The following is a 13955-nucleotide window of genomic DNA, read 5'->3' on the forward strand; positions in this document are numbered from 1 at the left end:
ATTTTCCTATGGGTGCTGCTGGAAGTCTTCTACCAGGTCCCCAAGGGACCTTTTAGGGCAGGACTGATCCTGAGCAGTAGGAATGATTCAGAAACACCACGTTGTGCTGCTTTGCACGGATGCCCCATGCCAAAAGAAAAAAAAAAAAAAAAAGGTGAGGAATATCCAGAAGTCACAACTCCCAGCACTACAGAGCTCCTTTTATAAGCTGGTCCCTCAAAGGGATGTGGGCTGTTGTGGCTCCATGTGGGGCCCAAAATCAGTGGGGACACAGCCACCACTGGCCAGATATTTTATGGGACGCCTCACTTTTCCCAAGGAGCAACACTGCTACAGGCACTGCTGCTGATGGGCAATGGGAGGAGAGAGCAGGCACCCTGGAGATCTCTTGGGTCCGGGCTTTGGGCAGCTTTGAAGATAAAATCCAAAAGTTCAAATAACCGGGGGACGAGCCAGAGTGGCAATGGAGACACCAGGATGGCATGGCCACATAGAACGGTTGGGGCCAACAGCACAGCCCCTCCGTCCGAGCCAGCTGAGCTTTTCCAGCTTCAGGTTTCCTTTTGAGGTACAGGCTGCAGTCTTTGGATCTAAACTCACAAAACCCACGGATCCCCACGGCTGAAGTGGCGCAAAGTGGAGTCGTTCCTAACCTCCCAGCTACAGCAGCAGCATCTCAGTGCAGCCCCCGCTGCGTTCGAGGTGCTCAGAGCAGTGAGAAACATGGGAGAGGCTCACACTGCGCCTGCTGGTGGGGAAGGCAGCCCACTGAGCACATTAAATACCTCCCCTCCTCTCCCCAGCAATTTCTTGTCTGCAGTTGGCTCCAGTCAACAAGCTCTCATCCATCCCAGAGCAAGCTCCACCATCGTTTGGGATCGGGGCCAGGCATCAGCTGTGTGTCACTGCAAAGTCCCCTGATGATGTCTCTGGCGGAGCAGGTGCCCTGCACTTCACGGGGGGACCAGCCCCGGGCAGCTCAGCACCTCTGCGCACACGCGGCGCTCGCTCTCCAGGAGCAACCAGCACTCCGTGACCCGAGAGAAAAGAGCAGCCGAGAGCTTGCAGAGCTCGTTGTTTTGAAACAGAGGAAAACAAGTCAAAGAGGGTAAATAGCACATGGAAAAGGGAGCCAGCCGCCGAGTGGCAGCTCCAATGTTTGTCCCGAGGTGACGGTGCGGGGGTTCGCAGCTCCGTCCTCCCTGCTCGGAGGGGGAGGCTTCAGAAGCAGCATAGCAGGGTCAGCCCTTGCTGCCAGGAGCGTCTGGCAGCCCCAACGAGAGCAGCAGAGGTGGAAGCTCGGGGCTTTGTTCCGCTGCAGTCAGGGCAGCACTGGTGCAGGCAGCGCTGCTTCGAGTGCCTCGGGCTCTGCCAGCAATCACTGCCCCCGGTTCAGACCGCACGGGGAGAACATCGCTCCTCCCATCCTCTCCCCAGATTTCGTCTCTGTAAACAGGGAGGTTTTTGTCCCCCCTTTGCACGTGACAGCAAACGGAAGGTGTGGGACCAGTACTGCGAGTGAGCTGCAGCACAAAGCCATCACCGATTTCCAACATTTCATCGCGCTAACTTCCCAGGAACTTCGGAGCGCTCTAATTGATGGCTTCAAAGCAAACACAATGGATCGAGTGCAAAACCCACAACGCATCCGCTAGGTATGTCACTCTGCCGCTGCAAAACAAACAAACAGCCTCCTACGATGGGCAGAGAGCTGGCAACATGAAGTGATTCATTCGGGGGATCCTGCCCAACCCACCCAACACCAGCACCAAACACCCCTTTGTAACGTGGTGTTGGTCACCGTGGGTCGGCACCTTTCCAAAGCCAGAGTCATAGAATCACCTGGGTTGGGAAAGACCTTTGGGATCATCGAATCCAGCCATCCACCTGACCCATCTACCAAGTCAAACTCCTACAGCTATTGCCAACCAGGACGACTGAAACTAAGGAAGATCTGGAACAAAACTCCAAAAACAACGTGAGCTTTCCACTGAGTGCTTTGTGAAGAGCATCAAACCCCAACCTTTCCCTCCCAGCCTACAGGGAGCCCACAGAGCAGATCATCAAGAAGGCACAGAGCCCAGCAAACGCGACATGGCTGAGACATGCTGGTGGATAATTCCCAAGGAGAAATCAACGGGGAGCGCCACGCATCCAACGCACCATTTCCCGGGCACACGTGGTGGCATCCTGCTGTCACTGCCGACGTCCCCACCAGCCTTCCCATGCTGTGGCAGTGTTTCTCCCTGCTTTCCCCTCCACAAACCACCCACCTCCCAGGCACTGATCCTCTCTTCCCAGTGCTTGGCTTTGAAACACCTGATCCAGCTCGAACACGGGGCCTGGGTTTTGCGCGGAGCTGGCAAAAAATAAAAAAACCCAACCCTGCCTCCGTCAAAAACGTGCGCTCGTTCCTTCAACGCCCTTATTATTAATTGCTAAAACTTAATCTTATTCATCGTTTGTTATGCCTCAAAATTGGAGAGGAAAAAAAATTCAAATTAAGCCAAGTGAAAAGATTTCAGAGATGGTACAGAAGGCTCCTGGAGGAGCTGAAGAATGCTCTCCGGAGACCGGGAGCGCAGCGCTAACCCAACCTGAAAGAAAGAAGATCTTAAGACAAAGAAATCTTGCCAAATTGATCCTTTAATTATAACATTAGTCGTTTCTTTCAAAGGCTTAGTGCAAGAGCTGGGGGTGGGGGGCAGAAAAGACTTAAAGGGAGAAAAGACTTAACATCACCAGGATGAGTGGAAGCAATTAGCAGGGTTTAAATTACTCTCTTGTTTGGTACAAGGCAGATGGATCTCATTTTTCCTGCCATCGTGCTCAGCTTCTTGCTCTGCCGCCGGCTCCCAGAGGACCTCTCGTTGGCACTACCACAGAGCCTCCCTGGGTCGGTCACTGTCCCCATCCATGCTACTGCTGCAGACCACGAGATGCCACCACACCAGGCCAGCATCACTGCTCCCACCAGGTCTCTGCTGCTTCGGAGTTCTGCCACGCTGGAGATGCAGCCCGAACACATGGATCCAAATTGGTTTGCATCGAAAACAACCGAGGAAAACAAACAAACAAAAAAAACTCCACAAATTTGCAGACCTCCGCAAATCTCCAGCACGGGGCATGTGAAGATTTTGCATCCCCCCGGCTCGAGGCTGACCCCAGCCCCGGGACACACGACTTGCTGTGAGCCTCACTCTTCCTGAGCTCCTGATCCACAGTCTGAGATGTGGCAGAAAGCAGGGCATTTCGTCTGGTGCTCCATCCCTGCTTGCTCCAGCTCTTCTGCCAGGATTATTTCAGGAGCTGTGTAGCTTTAAAAGCTGAGCAGTCATATCTCCTTGGGCTCTATACCTGCAAAATGTTCTCAAAGCGGAATGGGGCCAATTTTTTTCTTTTTTTTTTTTTTTCCCTTTCTGCTTTTAGTTAGAATTAATTGATCCGTAATTGCACCCATAGAGGGGAAAAGTTAATAGACACAGTAATAAATGCCAAAGCCCCAGAAGAACTTGCTCTCCAAGCCCCTGCCTGGAGCGACTCCATCTCCTCTTAATAGCCTTGCATGCAATTCCAGCACATGTGTGCGTATTTAGAGAGAGAACTGAGGAGCCTCGCTAGGATGGAAATCATTTCTTTTCCTCTCCCACATACATTGTGCTCGGGAGCAGATGGATCCAGGCTGTTTACATCACGGAGGTCATGCCTCAGCCTAACAGTTGGGGAACTGACTGTTGGGAGAGATGCGCATCGCAACCAGGAGATTGCTAAATCTGGGCTCCGGCGAACTTCTTCTGATGGTGGCACATTAAACAAATGTCCTCCTGCAGCCTCTTGGCACTCAGGACCTGCCTGGGGTGTCTGGTTGGTTCCTCGGTGAAAATAGTTGCGAGATGAAGCAAGAGGAGGAGGAGACTGGGAGCCCCAGTGGGACCTCGTCATTAGTCGGTGCAGGTCGCAGGTTTCTGCTCCTTGTCGTGGGTCACGCAGATGATTTTTTGGGGTTGGCCAATGCACAGCAGGATTGCTGTAACCCTGTCTCAGCCGAAGTCATGGTAAGCAGGAGGGCAGAGGCCAGAGAAGAGACTCCTGCCTGCTTTTCCCCTACAATAGCAGATGGGACCGAGCATGTGGGCTACCAGGACTCGCTGCCGAGCACAGCGCCCTGAGTTAGCAGAGCGACTGTGTTTTCAGCTGGCCACACACAGCCTTTTTTCCTTCCCCCAGAGCAGCGCTATTACACCAGGAAACATTTCTTTCCCATGGAGATGTTTCCATGGTGCTCGTCCCCAACCTGACCTCCTCCTCCCCGCTCAGCCCAGCGCAGGGGGATGCGGCTGGACCCCGGCTGCAGGACACGGTGACAGAGAGGTCACCTTTGCCTCCTGGAGCGGAGCCCGGTGCTCTCCTCCAGCACAACAGAAGGGTGAGAAGCATTAAAAAACAAAACCTCAGCAAGCAGAGCAAGGCAAGGAGCCCTCGCACACCTTCGCTCAAGGACGCATGGTGCGTGCATGCATAAGCACCGCGCCTCGCGCTTCTCCACTGGCTCAGCGAGAGGACAGCCAGCCTCACTGCCACGGGGGTCCTGAACCCACAGAGTTGCTGGGGACACCACGGCCCCGTTGGTGGCCTTGCACCCATGGCAAAGCCCAGCTCGCCCAGCCCCTCGGGAGCTGAGCAGCCGTGCTTTTCCCTAGGTAGCTGGCACGCCACGAGAGCATCTCCATTGCCAATTAGGCCACCCACCCACGCGCATCCTTCCCCAATACAAACCCTATCAGCGATAAACAAACAGTGGAAATGCCAGCCGGCGCCTGGGAAGAGCCCTAGACAACTGCATCCAATTCAGCGGGCGCGGGAAGGGCTGCCCCATACGGTCCTGGTGGGGGCAAGCACCCGGGGGGGCCAGGGCACGGCCGGGTGTCCCCGCGGCCACCCCGGATGTGGCATAAGGAATGCAAAAGTCACCCGACACTGCTGGGACTTCTTCATCCTCCACAAGGCAGCGTGTTACCTCGCTGCAGCCTGTCCCCGCAGCCCCTGCACCTGGAGAGTTTCAAGCCACCTGGAGATGCTGAAGCCCTGCCTGCCTCTCTAGAAGCATGTCCAAAACCACCACCACCACCATACCCGAAATCACAGGGATATTTAGGACAATGATAGAGATGGCCAGGACCAGCTTCCACTTTGATACCTGCATCCCAAAAATCACAAACCATTAAGAAACAAGGACCAAGGAAACGTACTACGTGACTTTAAGCTCAAGGAGAAACGTGCTGGTCACAACACCAGCCTGCACACACAGGGAAGTCTTTTTCTCACCGAAGGCCGTCTCTAGCCATGTGGCTATCTCCATACCCAAAAGAGCAGTTCAGAGCACCCACGAGGCTACATGAGGATGCTGATCATACACCAGGAGCCCAGGACAAACCCTCACGGTGCCCCCTGCCCTCACCGCAGCCGCCCCTTCCTCCCGACAGCCTCGCTCCCTCTTCGCTCTCTAACCCCTGCCAGAGCTGAGGATGCACCAGTGCAACCTTGGTTCATTGTCATGGAGACGAGAGGCCTTTTTCTCTCCAAACCCAGCTTGATGTCTTGGATTAAAATCTCCATTCCTCTGGGGAGAGCACTGAGGTGCCCCAAACCCATCCCCTGCGCACCACACTCCAGCAGCTGGGAAACACACACCTCACTACAGACACATCCTGAGCTCATACCCGTTTCCATATTGCTCCCCCGTGCCCTGTCCCCGCAAGCAGGTCGCAGATTTGTGCTGACAACAACTCGCACATGACCAAAACCACACGCTCTTCAGGAAGGAGAACCAAAGCATCTCCAAGGAGGGCGATAAACAAGCAACCCCTCTTGCACCGGGAGGTGCGGAGACCACGGGGAAGGGGGAAGACACTGGAGGAGGTCCCAGTCCTGGCATCCCTCCCCGGGGAGCAGAGGAGATGAGCCAAAGTTGGAGCAATCCCTTGCATGGAAGGGGAAGGGGACAGAGGGACCTGGGGGGCACAGCAGAGCTGGGCCAGCCTCGGGGCTCAGACACAGCCCGTAGGAGGACGGTGTCTCGCTTACCCCGACAGCACTCCCAGGACAAGGTTGAGGACGAAGAAGGATCCAATGATGATGAGGGGGATGAAGTACAGCCAGTTCCAGGTGGCTCCTAAGGCATCATTGGTCTGGAGGGGAAAGAAAACACAGGTGTGAGGTTACATTTGAGGCAAGCTCCGGGGCGGAGGGTGGCAGTTCTCCCCCTAGACCGACCACACCACCCTCCTCCGGGTATTATGGCCGTGCCCACAAACCTGATGGGCTCCTGCCGTCACCCCGCTGCGTTATCCCACCCCAGCCCCAAGGAGCAGGCTGCAGCTCCAGGCAATTATTCACCGGGGCTTTTAATAAGGCAGTGCCCCCCCGTACCTTGCAGCCGCTCCCCGGCCCCATTTGTCCTCGGGCGCCAGGCAGCGCGCACATGACGCCGGGCTGGAGGGTGATGCGGCAGAACGTGACTGTCTGGGGGAGGTGGCATCAATCTTGTTGCAATGAAAGGCTCTTTCTCTTTTCTCTCTCCTTCTTCCCCCCCCCCTCCCCTTCCCCGTGCTAATTAAGCCCTCATCTTCGTCTGACTCATTGGCACTACGTCTCCCCGCCGGCCAGCACAGGAGCAGAGCCCATCTCCTGGAAGGGAGGAGAAAGCCACCATGCTCAAGCCTTCCTTCGGTGACCATGGTGTCCCCACCGTGCCAGCACGGGGGACACCAGCCTTTCTGGCTGCTGGCACTGACCAGCACACGGGGGGGATGCAGTGGGCAGAGCCCCCCGGTGCTGCCTGCCAGCCCCTTCCCTGAGCACCCCGAGCGGGTGCCTTGGCTTCGCCCCATCCCGTGAGCACCTCTTTGGGGTCGGGGAAAGCACCTGTGGAGGCTCATCGCCCTCCTCCTCTGGCAGCAGGGGCACCACACATCTTCTCAAGGTCCTGCTCTCTGCAAGAGCCCCGCTCCACCACTAGCCCCTTTCCTTGGTGCCAGAAGTGAGCACAAGGAGTTGGGAATGGTGTACGGGAATCTTATGCAGCCAACGCTCACTACCACCCTCCAGGGACACCCAGGCCTCCCCCTGGGTCCTGGCTCCAGGCCACTGCTCTCTAACAGCTGTATTTTCCAAGGCATCAGCCTTGAAGGCGCTGTGCACCCCTTGGACCAAGCCCACGCAGGACTCCAGCCGGCTGTCACAGCGCCATTGGGTGCCTGCCACCGTGCTGGGATCAGTCCCCTTCAGAACTGGCCCCTGCCTGAAAGCCAGGGGATTTCCCCCAAGGCCCAAGGGGATGCAAAATAGCTCAGTCTTTAACAGGTGAACAAGACATCTTCCCCAAGGGCTGGACACAGGGCGATTTCCCCAGGGTCACCAGCCAACAACACCAGCAGCGCCCCGACACCACTGTGCTTTGCAGGCACGGCCTAAACTGGTGGCACTGGGGACCAGCACTGCCCTGCTCCAATGGCCAGAATTTGTCCTTTTATTCCCCAAGGAGCTCGGCATTTCCCACTGCTTCCCCAGCCCATAGTGGCCACCTCTCCACCCCAAAGCTGAAGCACACCAGCCCGTGAATAACGCACTATTCCCACTGGAAGGCTCCTCAAGCAGACGCTCTAATGGTTGCCCTAACTCTCAGCCTAAATTTATTTGTGGCCAGTTTATATCCATTTGTTCTCTTGCCAGCATCGGCCTCTGGCTTAAATAGCTCTTCGTTTCCCATCCCGATGTGTTTACAGACAGCGATCACAGCCATCCCCAGCCTCCACCTTGCTAGATAAAGCAAGGTTCCCCCAGTTTTCTCCTACGTGACTGCCTCTCCCTCCCTAATTTCCTAGTAGCCCCTTCCCTGCTCCAGCCCATGGTTAATGTTCATCTTCCCTGGCCACAGGAGACCCGAGTGAGCCATCCCAATGGGTCCCAGGGCATCCTGGCACGATGCTGTGAGCCTTCACCATCCTGATGGCAAACCTCTCTCCTCCTGCCCCTCCATCTCCATTCTGGCACTTCCAACCACAGTGACCTAGGTTCTTAGGGGGTGTCTTCACTCTCCTCCAACACACGTCTCATCCCCATGAAAACCCACGAGTAGGTCCCAAAACCCCACCCAGCCCCACCTCGGAGCTGCTCCCTTCCCACCAGCTCCTCTTCGTCACCTCTTTCCCATAGCAAAAGCCCTACTACGACAAGAAGCTCCGCATGTTTCCTGCACTTAGAAAACCTGTCCTCTGCTGCCAGGTTAGCCCGGCATGACCTACCTTTGGCAAACCCATGATTCATTTTCCTCTTTTGCCTCCAAAATCTGTTCCGAAATGGCATGCAATTGAGGTCAGGCTCACAGCCTTATTCCTGCCTGCCTTACTTTTTCCTTCCTCCCCCCGCTTTTAAATATAGGCATCGCATTCGCTCTCCTCCAGTCAGCTGGTGCCTCCCCCAGTATGCCGGAGCTGTTATAAATACGCGTTACCAGACCTGCCATTTCATGTGCCAGCTCCCCCCGAACACGGGGGGAGGCGATGCCCAGCGCCACGGTGATGGACACCATGGGCTGGGGCCATGGCCATGCTCTTGGTCATGCTGCCCAGCCTCTGGTTGCCTCCGTGGTTGTGTTCACCAAAAGCTGGGGCGAGATGCCCATCCAGCACAGGAACCATGCCCCAACATCCCCAGCCTTCGCTTCACCTTCTTCCAGTGGCAGAGCAAGGAACCGCTTACTGCCCCTTCAAGCATCCTTCACGAGGTCCATGTTGGCTTCAGTTTTGGCATGTCCCAACTTCTTTGGCACAAAGGTGTCATTCTTTTTACCAAGCAGCCCCTTTTTCCCAACCCTTTGGAGCATCATTTGTTTTTAATGTCCTTCCCCAGTCAGTAATTCATCAGCCCAGTCCCCTTGTGTCTTCCTATAGGTTCTTCCCCTTGGTCATCCATCATATGTAGTAGTGCAGACACACCATGGGTACTTTAACCCGCAGACTACACAAAAGCTGCAACTCCTTTAAATTAAGAAACTCCTCATTCCTGCCTCCGGCCTCGTGCTGGAGACCAGGTCCCATCGCTCACGCAAGCCCTTTGGGAAACCAAGGCACTGCCTGATGGCTGATCATTCTTCTTCCCTTCACTTTAAAGCTACCACCTTCTTATTATAGAATTTTAGATCCATTTAGGTTGGGAAAAGACCTTCAAAATCACCAAGTCCAAGCCATGTACCCCCACTAACCGAGTCCCTCGGTCTCCTCCCCACAAGTCTCCTGAATACCTCCAGGGATGGGACGCCCCCATAGCCCTGCGCACCCCATTACACACCTCAACACCCAAAACACCACCACCCATGCTCTTCCATGGCCACCTGCCCAAGAAATATGCTCACTACCACCTTCGGGAATACCTGAGACACCAACGTGTGCCTTCAGCCTACAATGGACCCAAGCCACCCCATGGAGCTCTGTCCCCAGGGGTGATGGAGCCAGCCCTGCAGCCACCCCAGCGGGCAACCCGGGCACCCCAGGGACCAGCTCTGCTCTTTGGGCAGCCCCTGTGCTTCCGAAGGGCAGGAAAAGGCGCAGGGAGCTGCAAAAGCAGGTCTCACTCGGGGGCCAGAAATCTAAAGAAGTCTAAATATATCCCGCCGTCGAATGCAAAGCACAGGCTTGCAGCCCACACGTACCCTCCCTCAGGCTGTGCTCGCATAGGAAACTTTAGGATTTCTTTGCTGTAGGGAGGGGGGAAATAATAAAACAACCACAAACTCAATTTCTCCTACCCAAAAATAAGCAGAAAGAGCCTTCTGCCTTTGCAAGGCACCTTTAGTCCTTATTTCCCGGTGGCTTGACAGAAAGTGGAAGGAGAGGAAGGGCAATGGGTGGATGGAGAAGGAGCGGAGCTTTGCTCTGTTGGAGATGGTCACTGCGCCCAGCACCCGCACAGCCGCCCTGCACACCCCAGTGGCCCGCACGCAGCCACCTCCCCTGTCAAAATTCATCTGCATTAGGAGAGCCTCCATGATTTCTGCTCGAATCTGGAGCGAGACAGCAGGTAATTCGATTGGGATGATATACAGCCATCGACTGGCAGCCACCTGCTTGGGGACGCGCAGCACGGGGCACTGTCTATGCACAGATGTAACCCAGGGCTGTGCACGGTGTCACCTTCTCTCCCCAGCATGGAGGGGGCTTGGGGCTGAAGAGCAGAGGCGACATCTCAGGAGGCTTCTGGTGGGCGCTGTGCCTCCCTTCCCCACCGCCCCCCAGTGCCCACCGCTGGTGGGACAATGCACACAAAGCCACTGCCACGCCAAGATTCGCACACCAGATCCCTGGTTTGGCATCTCCTGATGGCTTTTTGGGGTGGCTGGAGCCATCCCTCCTCATCCCTGCCCTGCTCCTCCCTGCAAACCGCAGCCACATCCAGGTGAGCAACGCGCACAGACCAGCAGGAGCAGCATCGCAATCCGGCAGAAAGAAACGACAAAAAAATCTCTCAGCAGATTCCCTGACCTAACCAAGCTCCCTCAAGACCTTGACACCCGCTGCTGCTCTCCCCAGCGCAGTAACAGATCTCCTTCTTCCCTTTAATAGCAGTAATTTCATCTCCCGCATGCAGGGCCATGCCTCACTCCCCGCCAGCCGCGCCTGGTATCCATCAGCGACCCCGGTGCTGTACAAGATCTGAATGAAAATGCTTTTCTTCTCCAAATTAGGTTAATGAGGAAATTGGTACATTTCCTTCACCGAGCAAGGGCCGGCCCCCAGCGGGCCGCATCCTGCCCTTGGTGGGTGCCCCTATGCTGTGCCCACAGCACCGTGCAGACCCCGGGGGGACAGGGGATGGGGAGCAGGCAGGGGTCCCCAAAACAGGACATGGGATGCTCAGTGAGGGCTGAAGCACATGGACACGCGTCTTGCTGGGAAGGAATGGGGAGAGGGGAAAATAACAAGAAATGGGGAAACAAATTCCACTATATTTCATTTTTCTATTTTCTAAATTTTTGACTTGGAAAAAAAAAATCGCTAAAAGCATTTTGAAAAAAATAAGTGTTTTGAAAATGCCTGAAATGGGCATGGAGACTGATTTGGGCTCCGTTCAACTCCGATCTTCCGAGAAGTCGCGGCCAGGCACCCCAGCACCGCCTTCCAGGGGCTGCAAAGGAAATCTTTGCTGGGATGCGAAAGGCAAGTAGAGGCTCTGGGCTTAATGAGGAGGGGACTGAGACCCCCTGCCCGTTCTCATCGGGCAGTGCCAGAGCATCCCAGCCTCTGCTGCCTTCAGCAGCCGGCCCAGGGCAGAGACTTTCCCTGGCAGGAAGGCGGAGGGTGTGGGCAGGCAGCTTGCGACAGAACATGCCTGCGAATCTGTGGATCCAGCAGACACAGTTTGTTTCTTGCTGTGTCATTTCAGCGTGCACACACATTTAAAAAAAAAAAAAAAGGCAGGAACATTTGGCAAGCTGGAGAGGGTCTGGCTTTAAGTGCTAACAAAGAGCCGAGCCAGGAGGGGAACAAAAACCCGGCTTTCTGCCCGTTTCTGCTCGGGGTGCATGCAGCAGCACCTAGCAGGGCGCAGCGACCAGGAGCAAACTTGGGGTGGGGGAAGAACAGCTCAAATAGTTAAAAGTTAGGATGGTTTTAAGCCTTTGGGGTGGAACTTCCTCAACTCCTCCTTCCTGAAGCCCTCGCTTGCCTTTCAAACCTGTGGTTAAGTTGCAGGCAAGGAGCAGAAGGGGCTCTGTCCTGTGGTGCTGGGGGCTTTTCGGCTGCCCTGGCCCCCCCAAAATAGCCACGGAAGTAATAAGGTCTGCGCCTGCTGAGAGCACAGCACGTCGATTAAATTTTCATCCCTCCCCAGCCGGGTTTTTTGGTTTGTTTTAATTTGAAGCACACGCAGCAGGACTCCTTCTCCCTTGGCGAGGGCTCCAACTCGAGTGCCTGGCGGTGTCCCAGGGCATGGAGGGCTAAGCATCGAGAGGTTTCCTCCTTTTGACACCTCTCCCACCTCCTTCACTCACCAGCATCCCTCCCTCTGCCTCCTCTCCCTTGTAAAGGCACTGGGCTAAATGCACGTGAGCGATGCTCAGGACCTGCCAGTGCCAAAAATGTTGGTCTTGTGGCACCCCCTGTATTTTATCACCCTATTTTTCCCCAGTCCTACCTCTTGTGTTGCAAGAGGGATTTGGGGTTTACAGCAAGCAGCTGTGGCCTGCTTGCTCCCTTGCCATGTATTTTTAATTAGCAGCACGGATGCTCTTCCAGTGCTGCTCCAGAGGCAGAAGGATTTTACCCATTAGTGCTGACGGCCGTGGCCCTGGGCAAAAACGGAGCCAGCTGCTTGCACGACCCAGCTTCGGCATGGCTACTGGGGTTGTGCCAACCCTTCTGTCTGCCTTGGGTTGCTCCAGCCACCCTCATTTCACTGGGGCTGCCTTTTCCCACCTCAGCATCCCTCCCCCAGCAAGGAAAGGAGATTTTTTTCTCCATGCTCTTGTCCTGCACCGACACCTGGCCATGGGCTGCTGTCCCTGCACCTTGCAGCCAACGTCCCCAGCTCCAGCAGTGCTGGGGGCAAAGCACACAGCTGGGACAGGAGAGGGTCAAACCCCATCCCGAGGCCACGTTCCCCAGCCCGTGCAGGCACCAGGTGCCCTCGCTGGGTGTTTTTGCCCCAAACCCCAGCTCCCGGCAGCGCCGGGGAAGTGGCTGCCAGTGGCTCCCGAAAACGCGCTCCTGCCTGTTACCTGCAAACAGCAGCCGAGCTCCTCCGGAGCAGGAGCAAACAAACAAATCCTGGTGAATAAACACAGCCCTCAGAGCCAGCTTTTTTGGAGGAAGTCATGATTTCAAGCTCTTTTCCCTGCTTTTTCACCAGGCTGAGCATCTCCCCACTGTGCTCAGCATCCCCGCGCCACTGGGGCAGGGAGGCAGGACAGGGGTCCCTTCTGCCAGTGTGGGTTTCCCTGTGGTCCCAGCAGAAATCAGGTCTGGTTTCAGAGCACCCCAGGTGAGGGGGATCTGCTCCAGCAGCAGCAAAAGCAAAATGTTCCTAAGCTTCCATTTTGGACAGCTAGAGGGACCACCAACCAAAACCCACCTCAAAAAAAAAAAAAAAAGAATTAAACCCTTCATGCTCCCAGGGAAAGACACCAATACCCCACAGCTTGAGGCTTGTTTTTCCTCCCCCCAAGCACACTGCTTTCTGCAGAGCAAGCCTGCCTTTCACGCAGGCAAGACTGTTGAAAACAAGGCGAAAGCCGAGCGCAACCGCGAAATAACACACATGGAAAGCACCGCGGGGCTGATTAGCTTTCCGCGACGCTTTCTACAAATTGTGAGAGCCGCGCTTCTAGACCTGGCAAAATTGGGGGAAAATGGGTCTTAAAATCACGAAGCAGCTACACGGGGGAATATTAGAGTAAGCAATTTCTTTGAGAGATTGCCAAAGCGTTTTCCCTGCCACCTCCTCTCCCCTGCAAGGCTGCCTCGCTCACCTGAAGGGACTCGGTCCCATCACTTGACACCAGCAGGGAAAGGCAGAGACCCCCTGGCTGATCCCCCAGACCTGGAGGCAGCGAGCACCCACTGGGGAACACAGCCCCCCATGCACACGCCTGTTCACACCTCCATGTTTGCTTTTTTCGCGTAAAAAGGGTCCTAAGCCCATTTTGCTGCCTGCAGACTGCTGTCGCGTGCGGGGACCGAGTGCCTGCAGCCTTTGCATCCCTGCAAGACAGGGGGAGGGCAAGGGACGTGCAAAGTGAATCAGCAGCGTTTTACTAACAAGACCCAAGTCCTCACTCAATTAGCAGCCGAGGAAGGTCCCTGATACTTCCCATTAAGGGTAAGTAATAGCTGGTACTCTGCAGAGGAGCGGGAAGGGGAGGCAGCGCGCGGTCCTGGCCGTCGGGGACAGGATGACAGAGC

At 55.6% G+C, this 13955-nt stretch overlaps 1 protein-coding gene across 14 annotated transcripts in view; it reads right to left on the reverse strand.

The window, feature by feature from the left end:
• The window catches only part of CACNA1E (calcium voltage-gated channel subunit alpha1 E), a 112780-nt gene that overhangs the window by 43373 nt on the left and 55452 nt on the right, over positions 1-13955 (reverse strand). For all 14 annotated transcript variants that reach the window (XM_040566371.1, XM_040566370.1, XM_040566368.1 and 11 more), the window contains exon 9: positions 6085-6188. In XM_040566371.1, the coding sequence (XP_040422305.1) occupies positions 6085-6188 (104 nt within the window). The remainder of the gene's footprint in view (positions 1-6084; positions 6189-13955) is intronic.

Source organism: Cygnus olor, chromosome 8, assembly GCF_009769625.2.
Source record: "Cygnus olor isolate bCygOlo1 chromosome 8, bCygOlo1.pri.v2, whole genome shotgun sequence".
Taxonomy (NCBI): domain Eukaryota; kingdom Metazoa; phylum Chordata; class Aves; order Anseriformes; family Anatidae; genus Cygnus; species Cygnus olor.